Here is a 20,262-nt window from a genome sequence, read left to right on the forward strand (position 1 = left end):
AGACTACTATTGTATCACTGGTTACAGGTTAACCACGATACCGGACTGCAAAATTATAGCTCTTTCTACTCTACAAAATCACACTATTGATTTATAAACCTCTCAAATATAGTCGTTCCTACCATTGTATATGATTATTTATCTTAAAAACTTCACTCTTTTCTAACAGTTCCCCCCTTTGAAAATACTTCACTCAATTTAAGTTAAGTATTTTCATTCCCTTAGGTAGCTGTTTCCTGATAAATAGGAGGAGGTGTGGGAGAATTTGGATGTTGTTTAGTTACTGCTCCTATAATTCGATGGGTCCATGCATAGCTCCGGGCTATTTCCTTTCGAATACAAAAAAACATCAGATATAACATTAAAAACATGATCATCATTACAACTACAGTTTGCAAGAAGGAACGGATCCATCCAGTAAGGTGAAGGCCTAAACTATCAAAGAGTGCTCCAATCCAATTTTGTTCAATATATTTTCTTTCTCTTTCCGCTTCTTGTTCCACTTTGGTCAGCTGGGAAATATCATATTCTATGTTTGCAGTTACATTAGGAATGTGAACACAACAATGATCTATTCTATCCTTTAAATATCCACAAACACCATGTTCCTTGAGTAAAAACAGGTCTAATGCCATTCTGTTTTGCAAAGTCATTTTAGTTGTTGCTTGTAATTGATTTTTGAGAGACTTCGTCTACCTTTTTCCAGATTATTCTTACTGACATTAATCCTATTGGAGTGGTGTTAGTAAACCTGAAGATCAGAGTGGCATTTTGCCCGACAAACTGTGTTAAAACATCTGTTTTTTGCGTGATTTCCAGAAAGGGGACAACCGTCAATGGTATTAGTATCCAGACAATAACCACAATCTTATAGAAAAATCTAGACATTCTGTTTACATTTCAGTTTAAATTTTGTGGGACTCAATATCTGTGATTCCCAGACTTTCGGGACCTTTTTCACTCATGTATAATGTATCCAAGAGTCCACCCCTTCTACCTTTACTGCAGTGAACGTCATTAACAGTACTTGACGAGGTCCGTCCCACCGCTCTTTTAACAGCTCTTTACTCCAGTTTCGGATGCATACTTGATCTCCTGGCTGAATATCATGCACTGGATTCTCCAAGGACAATGGCCTGTTCCACACCAGGGTGCTTCTTAGTCTGGTTAGGGTTCTACCTAGAGATAGCACATAATTATAAACATCCTGATTTCTTTTAATGTGGGGATTAGGATTAGGCTCTGGTGCCTCATATGGTTTTCCATAGAGGATTTCGTAGGGGCTTACTGACATTCCACTTCTAGGTTTTATTCTGATTCGTAACAAGGCTATGGGCAGTGCCTGTGGCCACTTTATTTTAGCCTCTTGACATATTTTGCTAACTTGTCTTTTTATTGTCTGATTCATCTTTTCCACCTGCCCACTAGATTGAGGCCTCCAGGGGGTATGCAAATTCCATGTTATTCCTAATAATTTACTTATTTCTTGTACTATTGTTGCAATAAAGTGTGGGCCTCTATCTGATGACATTCCCAAAGGAACACCAAATCTTGGAATGATTTCTTTGAGCAACCACTTCACCGTCTCTTTTGCCTGATTAGTGCGACAGGGAAGGGCCTCCGGCCATCCAGAAAAGGTGTCGATCCCTACTAATAGGTATTTATACCCTTGTGCCTTTGGTAATTCCACAAAATCAATTTGCCAATAATCTCCTGGTTCCATCCCTATTCTGGTCCTTCCCATTTCAACTTGCCTCCTCACTATCGGATTATTTTTCAAACAAATCTCACATTTTGATCCCACTGATTTTGCCATAGTTAACATCTGTGTGGAAATTATTCCTTGTCTTAGATAAGTTACCAATGCTTCTGCACCCCAGTGACACTTATGATGTTCAGTCTGTAGAAATTTCCACATTATTGCCGGTGGCACTATCACTTGTCCAGTTGTTGTTACATACCATCCCTCAGAGTTCTTTTGAACTCTTAAAAGTCCTGCCAATTTCTCATCCTCCGCTGAATAGTCTGGATTCTGTGAGAGATAGGTATGGAATGGGCTTACCTTGAGAGGTATCAGTGCCATCATATTCCATACCTTCCGGGCCACCTGTCGAGCTGTTCGGTCTGCCAATGTGTTTCCTTCAGATATCTTTGAAGTTCCTCCTTGATGTGCTTTGCAATGCATAACGGCCACCTGTTTAGGCTGTTTCCATAATGCTCCATGAATATGCACTACACCAAATGCATATTTTGAGTCTGTCCATACATTTACCTTTTTGTCGTTGCTCAGTTCTAGTGCTCTTGTGAGAGCTATCAGTTCTGCCCGCTGGGCTGATGTCCCTGGAGGTAATACTTTGGCTTCGATTACCTCTTGCAGTGTCGTTACAGCATATCCTGCATATCGTGTTCCGTTCTCCACAAAACTGCTTCCATCTGTGAAGAGTTCCCAGTCTGGTTGTTCAAGAGGTGTATACTTCAGGTCTGCTCTGGTTGCATATGTATGTTCGATGACTTCTATACAGTTATGTTCAAGCATCTCTCCTTCTAGATCTGCTCCTAAAAAGGCTGCTGGATTTAACAGGTTAGTAGTCTTTAAACTCATGTCATCTTGTTCTGTTAAAATTGCTTGATATTTCATCATTCTGCTAGGAGATAACCAGTACCCCCCTTTTTGTTCTAAGATGGTTGTTACCATATGTGGCACAAACACTTCAATGTGTTTTCCCAAAGTCAGTTTCCTGGCCTCCTGTATCAAAACAATAGTAGCTGCTACTGCCCTCAAGCATGCAGGCCACCCTGCACTTACCGGGTCCAGTTGTTTTGAGAAATATCCTACTGGTCTTTTCCAGCTTCCAAGTTTCTGAGTCAACACTCCCAGTGCTAGTCTCTGTCTCTCATGGACAAATAATTGAAAATCCTTTGTCAGATCTGGGAGTCCTAGTGCTGGAGATTTCATTAACGCTTTTTTCAGTTTCCTAAAGGCCTCTTTCTGTGTTTTGTTCCAAAGACAGGTGATTTCTGGGCTTCATATAGGGGTTTAGCAATGAGTCCATAGTCCATTATCCATAATCTGCACCACCCTGCCATGCCCAAAAATGTTCTTAGTTCATGTAAGTTCCGTGGTTCTGGAATGGCACAAATCGCCTCTATGCGATTTATTCCCAGTTTTCGCTGCCCTTGTGATATTTCGCATCCTAAATACAACACAGTCGTGCATGCAATTTGTGCCTTTTCCTTTGAAACCTTGTACCCGTTCAAACCTAATTGGTTTAAAATTTCAATGGTTACCTGTATACACAGTGACTCTTGTTCCGTTGCAATAAAGATATCATCAACATATTGCAATAGGAGATATTGTGATCTCGGTACCTGTACTTTTCCTTGAGTGGTCCACACTTCCAGTTCTTTGGCTAGCTGGTTCCCGAAGAGTGTCGGACTGTTCTTGAATCCCTGTGGGAGTCTGGTCCATGTTAATTGTGTCTTTTGTCCATTTTGTGGGTTTTCCCATTCGAATGCAAACAATTTTCTACTATTTTTGTCAAGAGGAATGCAGAAGAAGGCATCTTTTAAATCAATCACTGTAAACCATTTATACTTTTCCTTCACAGATGTTAACAATGTATAAGGGTTTGCGACCACTGGGTAGATATCTTTTGTTATCTCATTTATGGCCCTCAAATCCTGGACCAACCTATACTCACCATTAGGTTTCTTTACTGGAAAAATTGGGGTGTTATACTCTGATTCACATTCCTCTAGAACTTGATGTCTCAAAAATTTTTCAATTGTTTTTATAATGCCATATCTTGCTTCTAGTTTCAGGGGATATTGTTTAACTCTTACTGGCCTAGCTCCATCCTTTAATTCCACTATTACTGGTTGAGCAGTTTTTGATTTTCCTGGAATTTCTGTTTCCCAAACTGTCAGTATTGCAGTTCGTTCTACCTTCTCCGGAATCCAGGCCATGGGTTTATTTTTCAAAACCAAAATTTGTCCTGCCTTCGATTCCGGGACCTGCATGGTTAATTCACCATTTTCAAGAACAACTGTTGCGTCCAATTTAGCTAATAAATCTCGTCCTAAAAGTGGAACAGGACATTCAGGCATATACAAAAATTCATGTGTCAATTCTTTCCCCCCAAAAAGCAAGTCTAGGGGTCGTAGGAATGGCCGTGTTTCCTCCTTCCCTGTGGCTCCTACAATTGTAGTTGTTTTCTTTCCTAACCTTCCATGCAAATAATTTAAAACTGAATAGGTAGCCCCTGTGTCCACTAAAAATTTTATTTCTTCCTCTCCTAATTGTATTTTTACAAGGGGCTCCTTATTCTTTGTTTTGGTTAGTCAACTTTGATTATTATACTCCCCCAGCACCATTGCCTGAGCTGTCTCCGATCCCACAAAGGGGTTCCTTGGGGACATAAATTGTCTTCCCTTTAATGGACATTCATTTTTCCAGTGTCCCTCCTGCTTGCAGTTTGCACACTGATTATATCCTATTTTTGCCATATTCATTTCTACACTCGGATTATAGAATCCTCTTCTTCATCCTCATCCCCGCATACTTCCTCTCCCCCTTCCCCTCGGATTAGAAAAACTTTGTTCTCTCCCCTGGATTGCTGCCAACAAATTCTGCTGCTGATTGTTTTCAGGTAAATAAATCTCCAGGTGAGAAGGGTACTTTAATGCACACCGGTCCTTCTGTTCCAACTCCCTGTCTTAAAGGCACAAGCACTCCTCTGGACGTCTGAGTCTGCTCTTTTCTCTTTTATTTCCCCTCTGGCGAGTTCTGTGCAAGACTGGGGTAATGGGGAGACTTGCTTTCTGATCTCTTTTACACTCGCAACTATTCAGACTCTCGAGATCACTATCACTCATCTTCTCCCCCCCCTTTCTTCATTTAATGCTGGCGGGGCTGACGGAGCGACTGACAAATCCAAACTTTCAATATCCCTCCGGTGTTGTAAGCTATTGTCTAAAACAAGGCACTTCATACATTTTCTCAGTAACACATTCCTTACACTGTTCATTAACATTTACCTTTACAACCATTATTTCATGAGATTTTTGCCACTCATCATTATTTCTTAAAGAAAAGAATTACCTTGGGACCTTGTCCCATTTTTCTTTCCTGTTATAACATCAACTACAGTATAGTATTATACTGTTAAGTCCCATTTTTCAGGCCATTTCTCCTGATCCCCCAGTTCATACTGTGGCCACCATACATTACAATAATTAATTAATTTGCTTTTCAGCATACTCTGCCCAAATCCACCCTCCTTCCAATGGCTTAAAATACAGCCTAATGGAGAGGATTTGGGAAACGACAGCAATTTTTTTTTCTTTTTTCTCTTTTTCTTTTTTTTTTCCTTTTTTTTTTCCCTTTTTCTTTTTTTCTTTCCTTTTTCCTTTTGTTTTTCCTTTTTTCTCTTTTTCTTTTTTCCTTTTTGTTTTTCCTTTTTTTTTCCCTTTTTCTTTTTCTTTTTTTCGCCTTTTTTCCTTTTTCTTTTCTTTTTTTCTCCTTTTTTCTCTACTTCACACACACCACACACTCACCACTAAGTTACAACATTTAGACAGACAGATGCTGATCCTGCAGCACAAATACCAATACCAATACCAATACCACTTCTGCCGAACCTGCAGAGCTTTCGCTACTGTCTAACGGACGGCGCCTAGGCTTTTACCCCGGGAGCTCCCTAGCCCCAACCAAGCGCAGCTTTCGCCACGTCTAACAGGCAGGCTTTACCAAATCAGACTTCGCGAGGCCAGATGCAGCTTTCACCGCATCTCTCTGGTAGACTTTTTGAAGCCAAAGTTTCACCAAACCAAGCAGGCTTCGCCTACAGCCAAGCTTATCAGAAGTCTATACCCTTACACTTTACCAAAATTCGGTACCATAATTACCAAACCGTATGAAAATTTGGTACCTTAATTACCAAACCACACAAAAATTCGGTACCATAATTACCAAACCATACTTTACAAAATTGGCACTGTGACCGAATCAGAAAAAAAGAAAAAGCACCTTTCCTTACCATATCAGAGGTCCGTCGTGAGCAGCGGAGGTCGGTCGCGGTCGATGGCTCCCCGAGAATCTCTCGGTGCCGGCTGGCGCAGGACCGAAACGCGATCCGCCTCGGCAATGCCCGCGAGGTCCCATCTGGGTCGCCAAAATGTTAGCGTAAGGACTGACACATAACCACCGGAATGGTTATATGAGGTGCTTTATTGCAGCGCTGGGAAACCAGGGGCACGCGCCCAAATCTGGCTTCGACCTCGTCACATCGCGTTCGCAATTTGTACACTGAAGGTTACATAACTAATACAGATTGCATCATTCACTAATACATATGCATTAAGGATTGCCACATCAGTCTATTATGACATCAGCCTCTTCTGCGCTTGCGCAGCCCCCCTCTGGTGGTCGTCCTGATGAAGTAAGGAGTCTTCCTCGGATGAAGTAAGAAGTCTTCCTCGGCTTGTTCTTTTCACCTTTTTGTCCTCTGGACATATCCCAGCCATTATGTGGACGCCAGCATTGTTCTATTTTCCCTTGGCTACCTCTGTTAATTTCTAGGTTCTGCTTGGATAGAATTTCACAATATATCTTTCTAAATTCACCCATACACCCTTCACCATTTATGGTCATATGAGCTCTTGCTACCAAGACTACTATTGTATCACTGGTTACAGGTTAACCACGATACCGGACTGCAAAATTATAGCTCTTTCTACTCTACAAAATCACACTATTGATTTATAAACCTCTCAAATATAGTCATTCCTACCATTGTATATGATTATTTATCTTAAAAATGTCACTCTTTTCTAACACCTCACCACCCTTACAGTAAAGAACTTCTTCCTTATATCTAATCTTAACTTCCCCTGTTTAAGTTTGAACCCATTAACCTTTGTCCTATTGCTACAATCCCCGATGAAGAGTCCCTCTTGAGCACCCTTACAGGCCCCCTTCAGATACTGGAAGGCTGCTATGAGGTCTTCACACAGCTTCTCTTCTACAGGCTGAACAGCCTCAACTTTCCCAGCCTGTCTTCAAATGGGAGATGCAACAGCCCCCTGATCATCCTCATGGCCTCCTCTGGACTTGTTCCAACAGTTCCATGTCCTTTTTATGTTGAGAACACCATAACTGTACACAATACTCGAAGTGAGGTCTCATGAGAGCAGAGTAGAGGGGCAGGATCACCTCCTTCCACCTGCTGGTCACGCTTCTCTTGATGCAGCCCACGACATGGCTGGTTTCTGGTCTGTGAGCGCACACCGAAGCCAGCTCATTTTCTCATCGACCAGCACCCCCAAGTCCTTCTCCGCAGGGCTGCTCTGAATCTCTTCTCTGCCCAACCTGTAGCTGTGCCTGGGATTGCTCCGACCCAGGTGTAGGACCTTGCACTTAGCTTGGTTGAACTTTATGGGCATCAGCCCACCTCACAAGCATGTCTGGGTCCCTCTGGATGGCATTCTTTCCCTCCAGCGTATCAACTGAACCACAAAGCTTGGTGTCATCAGCAAACTTGCTGAGGATGCACACAATCCCACTGTTCATGTCAGTGACAAAGATGTTGAACAAGATCAGAAGAGCAGTCCCAACACCGGGCCCTGAGGGACATCACTCTTTACTATCTATCATACTACCTGTCTACATTTATTAACAGAATAAAACTCTGCTTCCTTTTCTTCAAAAACATCACTGAAATAGCTTCCCTTTTTCATGACCTTCATATTCGTACTGATTAGACAGAATTTACTGAGGTTTTTCTGTTGTGATGCCTAACATCTTTATGTTCCAAAAAAAGGGGAAGGCAGAAAGAAATCCACAGAGAACAGGTGAAACACTGTTGAAAATGTTTTCCAGCTCACCAGGTCTCATTTATTTCCCTTCTCATTGTTTGGGACAACTTTGCTCATTGCATGAAAAATCTAAGGGCTCGCTTTGACCTTAGCAACAACTTTCTTAAAGATTTCTTAGTGCTCCTGTTATTTTAAATCTTAACAAGTAGCTGAACTCTAATGTCTTTCTCTCTACTAATACAAAACCCAGAATTATCTGCCAGTTGGTTTAAGGATTTAAAATTCTTAAAAGATTTGCTGTTAATATTTCATAATACTTTTGGGAACAAAATCCCTTAAAAAAATAGACTATCACCTTCTGCAATGAAATCAAATAATATAAATACTTTGCTTGCCATCTTTTTTGCACAACTAAATAAATAGACTAGAGTCCACAGCTCTGTTTCCAGCTCTCCTTTGACACAAGCAGTGCCTGAGACTTAAAACTGGAAGTCTGCCAGAGCTTTGAACTGTTCCTTTTTCTCCTGCTTGGGTGATTCAGTGCTTGCTATTGAAGATAAAGAATTACAGAGAGGTGGTTTGCTTCACAGGCTGAAAAGAGGGAGGGTGTAGGTATTTGGTTGTTTTGGAGTGGGGGTGAGGGGGTGTTGTTTCTTTGTTGTGGTTTTTGATTGTTTCTTTCTTTGGTGTTTTATTGAGGTTTTCCTGTTTGTTTGGTTTGGTTTGCTTGTTTTTAACAGACTGTAAGAAAATGAATCTTTATCCCTTGAAGTCATGTCTCTGCCCTCTCTTGGGCTCCTTGGTCTTTTTGGTTTTTACCTTTATTTAAAGAGTATATGTAGCATCAAATAAGAAATGGGAGACTGAAACTTAGAAAAATGGAAGCTTTTCCAAGGAAATCCAATAAACACGTATTTACAATGCAGACAGTTCTAAGCCACCTTGTTGAGCACCTTTAAATTCACCTTTATGCTGCTAATCCAGCATACCAAAACAGATGAGACATGCCAGCAAACTGAACCACAAAGGAGTTTCACAGTATCACAGAATCACAGTATGTTAGAGATTGGAAGGGACCTCAAAAGATCATCTAGTCCAATCCCCCTGCCGGAGCAGGAACACCTAGAGAAGGTTACACAGGAACGTGTCCAGGCAGGTTTTGAATGTCTCCAGAGAAGGAGACTCCACAACCTCCCTGGGCAGCCTGTTCCAGTGTTCTGTCACCCTCACTGAGAAGGTTTCTTCTCAAGTTTAAGTGGAACCTCTTGTGTTCCAGTTTGTACCCATTGCCCCTTGTCCTATCATTGTTTGCCACTGAGAAGAGCCTGGCTCCATCCTCGTGACACTCTCCCTTTATATATTTATATACACTAATAAGGTCACCCCTCAATCTCCTCTTCTCCAAACTATAGAGACTCAGCTCCCTCAGTCTTTCCTCATAAGGGAGATGCTCCACTCCCTTAATCATCTTAGTTGCCCTGCGCTGGACTCTCTCCAGCAGGTCCCTGTCCTTCTTAAACTGAGGGGCCCAGAACTGGACACAATATTCCAGATGCGGTCTCACCAGGGCAGAGTAGAGGGGAAGGAGGACCTCTCTCGACCTACTAACCACCCCCCTTCTAATACACCCCAGGATGCCATTGGCCTTCTTGGCCACAAGGGCACAGTGTCGGCTCATGGTCACCCTGTCGTCCACTAGGACCCCCAGGTCCCTCTCCCCTACACTGCTCTCTAACAGGTCGTTCCCCAACCTATACTGGAACCTGGGGTTGTTCCTGCCCACATGCAGGACTCTACACTTTCGCACAGTATCACAGTATGTTAGAGATTGGAAGGGACCTCAAAAGATCATCTAGTCCAATCCCCCTGCCGGAGCAGGAACACCTAGATAAGGCTACACAGGAACGTGTCCAGGCGGGTTTTGAATGTCTCCCCTTGTTATATTTCATCAAATTATTCCCCGCCCAACTCTCCAGCCTGTCCAGGTCTCGCTGGATGGCAGCACAGCCTCATGGCGTGTCGGCCACCCCTCCCAGCTTAGTGTCATCAGCAAACTTCCTGATAGTGCACTCAATTCCCTCATCTAAATCATTGATGAATATATTAAATAATACTGGTCCCAGTACCGACCCTTGAGGCACTCCACTAGATACAGGCCTCCAACTAGACTCCGCCCCATAGACTACAACTCTCTGGCTTCTCTCCTTCAGCCAGTTCACAGTCCACCTCACTACCACATCCAGACCACACTTCCTCAATTTAGCTGTGAGGATGCTGTGGGAGACTGTTTCAAATGCTTTGCTGAAGTCAAGGTAGACCACATCCACCGCTCTGCCATCATCCATCCACCATGTTATTTCCTCATAAAAGGCTATGAGATTGGTCAAGCATGACTTCCCCTTGGTGAAGCCATGTTGACTGCCCCTCATAACCCTCTTATCCTTGATATGCCTTAAGATGGCACCAAGGATAAGGTGTTCCATCACTTTCCCAGGAATGGAGGTGAGGCTGATGGGTCTATAGTTGCCCGGGTCCTCCCTCTTGCCCTTTTTGAAGACGGGAGTGACATTTGCTTTCCTCCAGTCCTCAGGCACCTCTCCCGTTTCCCAAGACTTGGTAAAGATGATGGAGAGTGGTCTAGCAATGACCTCCACCAGTTCCCTCAGCACCCACGGGTGCATCCCATCTGGACCCATGGATTTATGGATGTCCAGATTGCTCAACTGGTCTGTAACCCATTCCTCATCGACTAAGGCAAACTGCTCCGTTGACCTGTCTTCATCTGAGGTCTCAGCGGTACAGGGCTCTTCAGGACTGCCTCCGGCAGAGTAGACAGAGACAAAGAAGGCATTCAGTAACTCTGCCATCTCTGTATCTTCTGTCACCAGGGCACCCGTCCCGTTCATCAGTGGGCCTACATTGCCTCTGGTGTTAGTTTTATCTGCCATGTATTTGAAAAAGCTCTTTCTGCTGTCCTTGACCCTTCTCGCCAGCTTTAATTCCAAGGAGGCCTTAGTCATCCTAGCTGCTTTCCTACATCCTCTAGCAGCAGTCTTATATTCTTCCCAAGTGGCCAGCCCTTCCTTCCATGACCTGTAAACTCTTCTCTTCCACTTCAGCATACCCAGTTTCTGTCAATATACCCAAGCCTCTAAAAACTAGCTTAGTGGCCTATTTTTACTTTACATCTTTGACAGACATAAACCAGACTTATTTGGTCCAGTATATGCAAATATGTTAGCAAATACCAGTGCCTTTCAGATTTCAAAGCATGTATTTTCTTGTGCTGTTTTTCACATAGTCTAGCCTCAGATAAAGGCATCAGTAATTTTGACTTGATTACACTATAATTATTCAAATATCTTTAATTTTATACTCTGGACTATTTCCCATATCCATTCCTATCATTAAAAGAGATTGTTATAGATAATGTATCTTGTGTATTTTGCCTAATTGTAAAATGCAGCTCTTGAACAAGAGCTATAACAACAACAATCCTGTTTAAAGGCAACTTGGCAATATAGCTGCAATTGTTGCCAATATAAACTATGGCAAGCCACCATAATTAACAGCAGAGCGCAAGGACAAGCTGTCAAGAGTTAACTTTGCCCTTTTTGCCTAGTTTCTGTTTCGCCACCATGATCCAATAGACAATGTTGAAATTTTGCCAGGTTGCTCACAAAGGAAGCCTCTAATTTATAAAGCTCTGAGACATTCAGGCTATATCCCAAGTAAACATAGTGTGGTTGTCTTGTACTGAAGATCCTGCAGCAACTGGGGCACCCAGCACTGCCATGCATCATGCTGCAGCATCACCTACTCTACTAAAGCTATGCTTTCCCTAAAGATCCTTTCTTGTTGGTGGAGTCTGGCTGGATACAGAAATTGAAGACAGGGTGAAGGGTAGAACAACACACCAGAAAAAGCACATCTAGGATGAATGAAGAAAAGAGTTACTTCTTCCCAGATCTATTCCCGACCCCCCCCCCACCACCACCACCAAATTGGAAAGAGAACCAAGAGGGAAAATGTCAGACAAAAAGAGTGCATGGAAAAGATGAGAGAAGCGTAAGAATGGTCAAAAAAAATCAAAAAGTGGAGACTGAGACAATAGAAGAAATGGCAGAAAAGGAGACAAGAAAATACAAGGGGAGGACAGTTAAATGTGAGAAAAGGAACCCCATGCTGAGAAGAGGAAAACCAGAGGACAGACAGACATAAAAAAGGATGCATGAATTTAATATTTGTCAAACACCAACGGAGCTCTGGGTAAGACCTTCAGGTGCAATGTACCAGAATGAAAGAGAGGATGGAAATACCAAATTAAGTTATGAAAATGAGAATCAAAACCAGTGTGAATAAAGAGTGCCATTAAGTTTAAAAGATCTTTGGGGGAAAGATTGCTTTTTATTGCATGCTCTTGCAGAAGTCAGTAGAATAGGATTTTTAGTATAAACTCCTCTGAGTGATATTTCACTTCAAATAATTAACAACAATTCATAAGACTAATGACTTCACAAATGATTTCGTGCAGTTCTCAAGGGTTAAGTGCTCCTTTCTCTCAACTCACTACTCAAAAAACACCAGAGAATTTAGCTGCTTCCCTTGACAGCTCATCTCATCTTTCTCCTTTCTTTATTTCAGCTTGAATTAGAGACCAATTAATATACTTTCTACCTTTTAAGTAGAGCCAAAGAAACCCCCTACAGTTAGCTCTGTGCTGAAGTTGATTGCATGTTGTGTTAAATTTGCAGTGAACACACTTCTGCTAGCACTCAGTGCTGCTTTTTCAAAGCCAAGTATTTTGGATAGGTAAATAACAAATGCTGGATTGTCAGTTCTCTGGAACATTGGCATTTTACCAGGGATATTGCAGTGTCTGGTTACTGCACTACATGGTGTTAGTATCTCTTTTTAAATGTGTGCTCTCAAGAAAATAAGTTTCCCTGCAATCACATTTGATCACTAACTTATACTTATGGACCAGTTACAGCAAAGCCTACTCACTCGTCTTTCACACTGATGGAAGGAACACACATACAGATGGATGATTTTTTTATCAAGAACAAAACTAGAGAGAATGAAAGCCCAGAGTGTATTGCATGGTCTGGTTGCAGACACAAGTCATGCTCTGAGTTGTCTCGATGTAAACCCACTCCAGGCTAGAAGCATGCATCCATGCTTTCAGCATATGCCAGCGGCCCTACCTTCATCAGATGCACCAGTGTCTGCAGTGGTCCACCCAGTAGTACTGCACTTCTGCCAGTGAGCTGCCAGTTGCACACAGAAACACTCCTATACATCTGCTATCCACTGCATTTCTCCATGCTCCAGCTAACCAACAGCACTATATGTTGAGAGAAAAGGGAGAATTGGATAACCTTAGTGTTGAAAGCATTATGTTATCCTTCTGTAAGCTTCTCTGAATTTCTTACTTTCTTGATTTCTAAGTGAAAATATTCTTCAGGTGCAATTTCTAAAAAAAAAAAAAAGTATATAAAAAAAAAAACAACGAAACCAACACCAACTAACACACAAAGCAAACAAAAAATGTATCATCACTTTCTCTTACAGCCCATCCAAACTAAAATCAGTGGCCTAGCAAGGATTTCTTTCCTTACACTTGTGCCCCTATTGTGCACGTGACTATCTTCCCAAATGTCAGTTTCAAGATGGCACTGTTGTACTTGATTGGTGCAATTGTAATTTCTGTAGTTGAAATAATTGCAGTTGAAATAAAATCAATAAAGAGCAAAAAATGGGCAGGCAGGCTGCTGGACGGATCTTCTCCAGGATCATTCTCCACCGTTCCCTCCATCCTTCCTCTGAGATTATGTGATTACCTATTGAATAATATTCAAGGGGAAAAAAATTCCCAACATTGTGGCATCTCAATTTTTGAAAAACTGGTAGATGTATTTTAAGAGAATCAGGAGAGAAAACTAATTCATGTCACGTTTGTAGTGGTGGCCTGCTACTAATATTTTACCCTTCTGCTGTGACACCAGCACACATACATTGTAGAGTGGTGGTTTTTTTCTAGCAGAGGTAAAAAAGGGTCTGAAATTTCACCAACTCTGTTTATAAGCGGAGGCTGAAACAGTAGATAGGACATCAATCTGTAGACAGTTTCCTTCACTCAGACATGAAGAAATTTAGAGGAATGTTACTGTGTCAAAGGTCAGTGCCACCACCACTGTTGCACCACAAGTGCTTCTTGGAACTTAATGCATGCACTTTTAAGTCACGGATTCATTATTCCTAAATAAAACCTCACCGCTATCTCTAATGAACACATTTCCGTGCTAGCAGCAGCTACACTGCAACAGTATGAACTCTTGCTAGTGTGCATGCTGATCATGTCTAATCACAGTTCCATAAGCAAGGCTCCACTGTAATTGCAGTTTTGTTGTAAATCCAATAAATGATAATGCAACGTGAAATTACATTTGCTCTTTATGCTATCATATTGGATCATAAATTCATATGGAATGATTTGTCTAGTCTCAAATTGAAGGACCCACTCAGCAAGCTGTTCTCCAGTTTTTGCCTTCTATATTTCTAAATAGTATTCCCTAATACTGTTGAAAGAGCAAAAAATGAGCTGAGGGGGGGAAGGGAGTGTGCTGCCCAGGAGGTAAAATATCCTCACATGTTCATAAAAAAAATAAGTGAAAACAACAAATCTGCATCAACTTTCCTTAAATAACAGCAAATCATACAAAGGCAGGCAGCAGAGACAGCTGGTCCTTATTGAAATAAGTAGGGGAAAGAGGAAAAAAACAGAAATCAGCATTCATGAGGACTGATAAGGTTTATTTTGTAAATTGCAAATGTCTCTAAATAGCTCCTACAATGTTGGGCACTGTTTTAGACAAACCTATGACAGAAAAACATTTCCATTTCCTACATCAAGAGAAATATGACTTGTAGCAGCTTCTGGCAGTACTAACATGAGCTAGTACCACTTACAACCCAGCAAGTAATTTATAGGTAAGCCGGACTGACATTTCAAGGAGCACCTTTCAGCAAGAGGGAGGAACTGCTCAGTTTGAAAAATATGCTTAATACCGGATCTGCTTCCTCACTTGCAAACTACCTTCTGATGCAAACCTCCAGTGCACAATTGATCTGACACTGAATCCCAACAGTCCCTGACAGATTCCCACATCTACCACAGGCAGTAAGCAGCCTGTTGTCTGCTCCACAGAGGTTCAGCAATTAACAGTTCATTTTATCATGCAATATTAACAGCTGTAATAACAAAACCAAGCTGAGCAGCAGCAATGTGAATAGCAACAAAGAAAAAAACAAAACCTGCAACACTCAGAAGACTGATTCTGGTTCAGTCTTCTGATTCTCAGAAAACTGAAGCTGGTTTCTTTGGAAAAGTGGAAGAAGTTTATTGAGAGATGAAAAAAGGGAGAAGCAAGTAGAAAGGCTGGAGCCACAAGAGCTGCCTCTCCACATCTCTTCTGGGATGAGAAGATGCAACTGGTTTGAATTCTTTGAAACCAAACAACAAAACACATCTGCACTCAAGACAAAACTCGTGCAGGTACCAATCCAGCAGCTCCCTGCATATACCACATGGCCCAGCCATGGTAAAGGTACCATGCACGGAGAACACCACCTTTACCCAGCCCCTAGGGCTCCCTCCCAGGCAGAGAGGTTGCCAAAGGGACCTGCTGGGGCAAAATAAATAAAGTGGGAGTAAAAGAGCTTGGCTAGTTGGCTCACTAGGTAGCATCACTCGACCCTTAAGCAGAAAAATCACAAGAAGGAAGAGACTGAACGTGCTACAGATGGTCATAAAGGCTTCCCTTGTCCCCTGGTTTCTATCACGACTACTTTTTCTTTCTGAGTCTGGCAAAGGTTTTAATAAACTATTGATAAGGGAGGATGTTTCTGGGAGTTCTCTCTTCAAGCTGAAACAGCCAGAAGCCTGGGAAAGAAGTGGCCAACCATCCTCCAGTTCAACAAATGCCAGCAACAAGTGAGGTCAGCTCCTCAGTGGAACAAAATACAAATACAGGGGGTTAATGTTTACGTATAGCTATCCATATAGGATCATTGCAGGTACAGAAGTGCCCTTTTTCAAAACACAGATACCAATATCTTCAGTCCACTGTAAAGCTCTATAAGCATTCTCGCTTCATTTCACATACTGAACTCTTACTGGAAATTATTAATGCAAACCAAACTGAATGCAGGTGATCTCCACTGCAGGTAAGGGAGGTGAAAGACATGCTTGGGAAGGAAAAGTTTAACTGATTGGTTAAATTACTTGATGTAAACACTTGTCTCCAAAGATTATATTATTTAATCCTGTTGATATTTGCAGGGTGATAGCTGAGGTTTATGCTTTAATCTGTCTGAATTAGAGTGAATAAACTGGGTGATAAATCCTAAAAAAATAAAAAATAAAAAAATTTAAAAAATCAAATCAAGCTGGATCTCCAACACATCCAACATCACTGATTTTATTTTTTTTTTTAGCACTCAATGCAATTTTGGTTAGATACTTGCCCTTTTCTCTGAATTCCATATTATACCAAATTCATTATGATGATTTCTATAATCTGCATAGCCCTAACTGTAAAAGCTTCTTCAATAAATCTCTTTAGCTTTCTTTCTGCCAGGTTCTGTAATAGCACCTCAAGCAAGACCCAGAATGGGAGATCGCTTTGCCCATCCGATCCCTGCTCCAGTTCTGGTTGAATCAAGGCCACATTACCACATCGGGTGAAGGCCATACAAATGATATAAAGAAAAAGACCCTGACTCAAGAGAGAAGACAGCAAGTCATCCTTGAAAAAATCTATGGAGTTCATTAATAACTTATTGCTGTAAGATATATGGAAAATGTCTATTTTCTGTTGCCTGGGAAGGAAGAAAAAGGGCAGGGGTAAGGATTCTGTGAATACAGTAGATATTTCAGTTGGAAGAAATCAGAGATATTAAAAAAATACACTTTCAGAAGGAAAAATCTTAAAATATTTTCCCTGCAAGTTAGATCAGATTTATTTAAATAATTTCTAGGCTAACTCAGCTGCCATCAGAAAAGTTACTTAAAATTAGCATTCTATATCAAATCCTGGAAAAGAGACAGAAGGTGTCCTAGTCCTGTAGCAATGCTGCTTAGCAAGCCTTTCAAAATTAAAATCAGACTATTAAATGCAAAAAGATGAAGAATAATGCACAGTGATTACTTTTGTTCACTGCTTCCAGCTTTGGTCTACAGATTTCTACAGATATAAAACATACTTAAAATTCTGGCACTCTATTATCTCTTACATTACTTCCTGTTTATAGCAAAATCTTGGGTATGTTTTCCTAAGCATAACTGAGGTGTGGTAGAAAGTTGAGCTTGAGTGACAGTGACAGGCTTAAAATTATAAATGTAAGATGCTGTGCATAAATTTCATCAGGAAATAGTAGGCTGTATACACCTCTCTCCTTTGCTGCACAGATAACTCAGGAGTGCTCTCCCTAAATCTTAAAATCAAATAGCTAAATAATCTGTTTAATTTAGTAATGCCTGAGGCTTTAATATGTGAGATTAAAAGACATGATTTCTGAGTATTAGAAGAGCTCCTAACAAAAACCACAATTCTGCATGCCTCTGACTTGGTTTTACTCTACCATCCCCTTATTGTTCTTTATTTAGTTTGTCCTTTTATACTGTGTGAGAGGAAGATGCTCACCTGTTTAAATATTACTAAAGCTCCAGCTACACTGAATATCTATTTGCAGGTCTCCCCAGAGATTAAAAACAAGATGCTTGGATGATGGGAGCACTTCTCTCTGTTCACAAAGACCACACAGATCAGCCACACGCCATTCCCTTTGACACAAATTCTAGTGTTGCTTCTATGAGATAAAATAGAAGGAAAGAAAATGGTGACTTGTCTTCTATTAAAGAAGTACTAACTTAAGACTTCTCAATTAATGTTTACTAGGGACACTGGGTATTGATTCTACTGTAGGCAAGACAGAATCAATGGGCTTCAGGATTTGACTCAACACATTGAGAAGTGCATCAGTTGGTTTTTTAAAGGACTTTTATAGTTTTGGTAAGAATTCCAGCATTCCACGCTATTGCCTTTTGGCCACAATTGTGAAAGAGCATATCCTCCAAATCAGTCAGGCTCTCAACATCTCCAGTCAAAACCCCATTCAACTGTATTGCTGTAGCACTCTTGCTTCTTGTTAAGTTTAGACAAAGCTTGTGCTAACGTACTACAGTTTGCAGTTTGGATCAGGTCTACATCTGAATAGCTTAGAGTGGAAGCCCCACAGCAGCCTAAAAAGTTAGTGTTTGAACTCTGGATGTGAACTTGGATCCTGGCACCCACATCTGTTAAAATAAATTAAGTGGCCTATAGCTGTTTTACCATCAAAATCCATCAGGCACAAGAATGGGTTAGGGTTAGGGTTAAATTGAATCTGATAGCATTTCATTCACATTAACACTGCATTCAGGAGCCCATAAAAGGGAGAGTTAGAAACACAATTTTAAGAGATGTAAAATATCTATAGACTGTGGTTTCATGATTACAGTAAAGCCTATTGCACTTTCAGTGCATTTCCGTTGTTCAGGTCTTCAGCTGTATGAGGACTTTTCCATTACTAACAGGAGGTTGACAAATAAATACCGTGAGCAAATTGGTGAAGCAAGCCCATATAACCCTGGGAGGAATTTGTGCATACTCTTCTAAAAACAGTTTGACTCTGCCTCTAAAGACTACACGATTTTCTTCTTACTCATCACGTCTGGCTCTAAAGCTAAGCTTGTGTAGCTTACTCAGAAATTGAGTAAAAGGGAATATTGAAGCAGCATCTGCTGCAAGGGATTTAAGCCTCTGTAGAACTTCAACAACTTCTCTCAATTCCTCAGTGTGCATTTTTCCACATCACAGCTTCTCAGAAGTTTTGACAAGTTGGTGAGCACATTTTAAGAGAATCAGAGGGGCAAGTTCATTACATCTTTGCACTTCTCTGTTATTAAGATTTTCTGTTACTGTGATTTCTGCTAATTGTAACCTCAAAATATATATACATAGATTTGCGGGGGGGGCGCGGTGTTTGCCTGCTTAGGGGTTTTTCGCATAAGAATTACAAAATTGTCATCAACTCTGCTCAAAACCAGTAGTGATATCTTGGGCTATTCTGCAGAAATTTGGCCAACAGCATTCTGGCCTTCAATTTTCAGCATCAAATTAAACCCTTTGATTTTGTATGCGAAGGGCAACATCAAGAACAAATAGGCAGACCTTTTATCTATCTGTGCAAAAAGCAGTCATCTATTTAATTGTAATTAATCATTATTAAGTGGAAATATAGCAATGTCTTGTCTGACACCAATTATTAACATGAAGAAATTGCTGTCTAGAGGTAGAAAGTAACTAGGTTTAAACTACGAACTGGAAACATACTATACTGGGAACTCACCATCTGCAGACACATCTTCAAGCAACTCTTGCTCCTTACAGGAGGTACAGGTGCTATATCCCACTTTGTCAGATGCTGCAATAAAGTCTGCACTTCTCCATTTACAGGGATTAAGCAAAGTCATGGCTTCCCTAAAAATTTTGTTCTGTTTTCAGAAGTATTTATAAGGACAGGGAAGGTGTTATAAAAATGTGTATCAAATTCAACCGATTTCTTCAGAAAAATAATATAGAAGCTGTATATTTTTTAAATTCATTTCTTTTAAAATGTTACCTTCAGATCAGAGCATACAAATCATTTAATTTCAACCCAACGGAAACCTCCAGATTCTGTAGCTAAAAAAAACAAAAAAACACCCACCCAACAAAAAAGCCCATTGCACCATCTGCTGGACACTTAGACCACAGCTGTGAAAACGACAACGCTGTCCACAGGGACAGGCTGCTTATTTAACACCCTGATCTTGGCAGAAGCACTGTATGCAGTAATACCCAGATACCAGCCGGCAGTGTATCGTGTAGACAGCAGGTATAAACCATTTTTACACAGGTTTTTTGTCTGATTATGTCCAAATTAGGGCTTAGGAAATGGATTTTACAAGTTCACTGGCAGGTCTGGGACAATATAGATACATTTTTAGTATGATTATCTCACAAAAAATGCTGGGTCCTAAAACCAAGAAAATATTAACCCTTAAAACCTTTGTGTAACTTGAATCTCAACAGGATCCTCAATGTGAAGCCTAAATAGGCCATTTGGCTATACAGCCTGACACCAGGAGTAAAACCATTACTAACAGGGAATTTATTTGGGTTTTCCCATCTGAAAACTTTGGCTGATTTCTAGTCCATATTTTGATGCTGGCTTTAACTACAAAAGCCATATATGGCTCAGAAATGACACAGTGATGCACTGCATCAATCTATCACAAATGCCCAAACATCTACTTTTCAAAAGGACAGCAGGGAAGAATGAGGAGTATTCTTTTACATT

General features: G+C 40.9%; 1 protein-coding gene across 1 annotated transcript; it reads right to left on the bottom strand.

Annotated features, from left to right (window-relative positions):
- Positions 1-221: 221 nt before the first annotated feature.
- On the bottom strand, positions 222-19,393 carry LOC133209393 (uncharacterized). Its single transcript, XM_061348034.1, is given in 5 exon segments — positions 222-329; positions 1,028-3,006; positions 3,009-4,079; positions 6,029-6,163; positions 19,270-19,393. Coding segments are annotated over 5 exon segments (3,417 nt in total).
- Between the last annotated feature and the right edge of the window lie 869 nt (positions 19,394-20,262).

The sequence above is a fragment of the Neopsephotus bourkii genome, unplaced genomic scaffold (genome assembly GCF_033783945.1).
Source record: "Neopsephotus bourkii isolate Nb327-2 ecotype Australia unplaced genomic scaffold, CSIRO-AGI_Nbou_v1 NB_335, whole genome shotgun sequence".
Taxonomy (NCBI): domain Eukaryota; kingdom Metazoa; phylum Chordata; class Aves; order Psittaciformes; family Psittacidae; genus Neopsephotus; species Neopsephotus bourkii.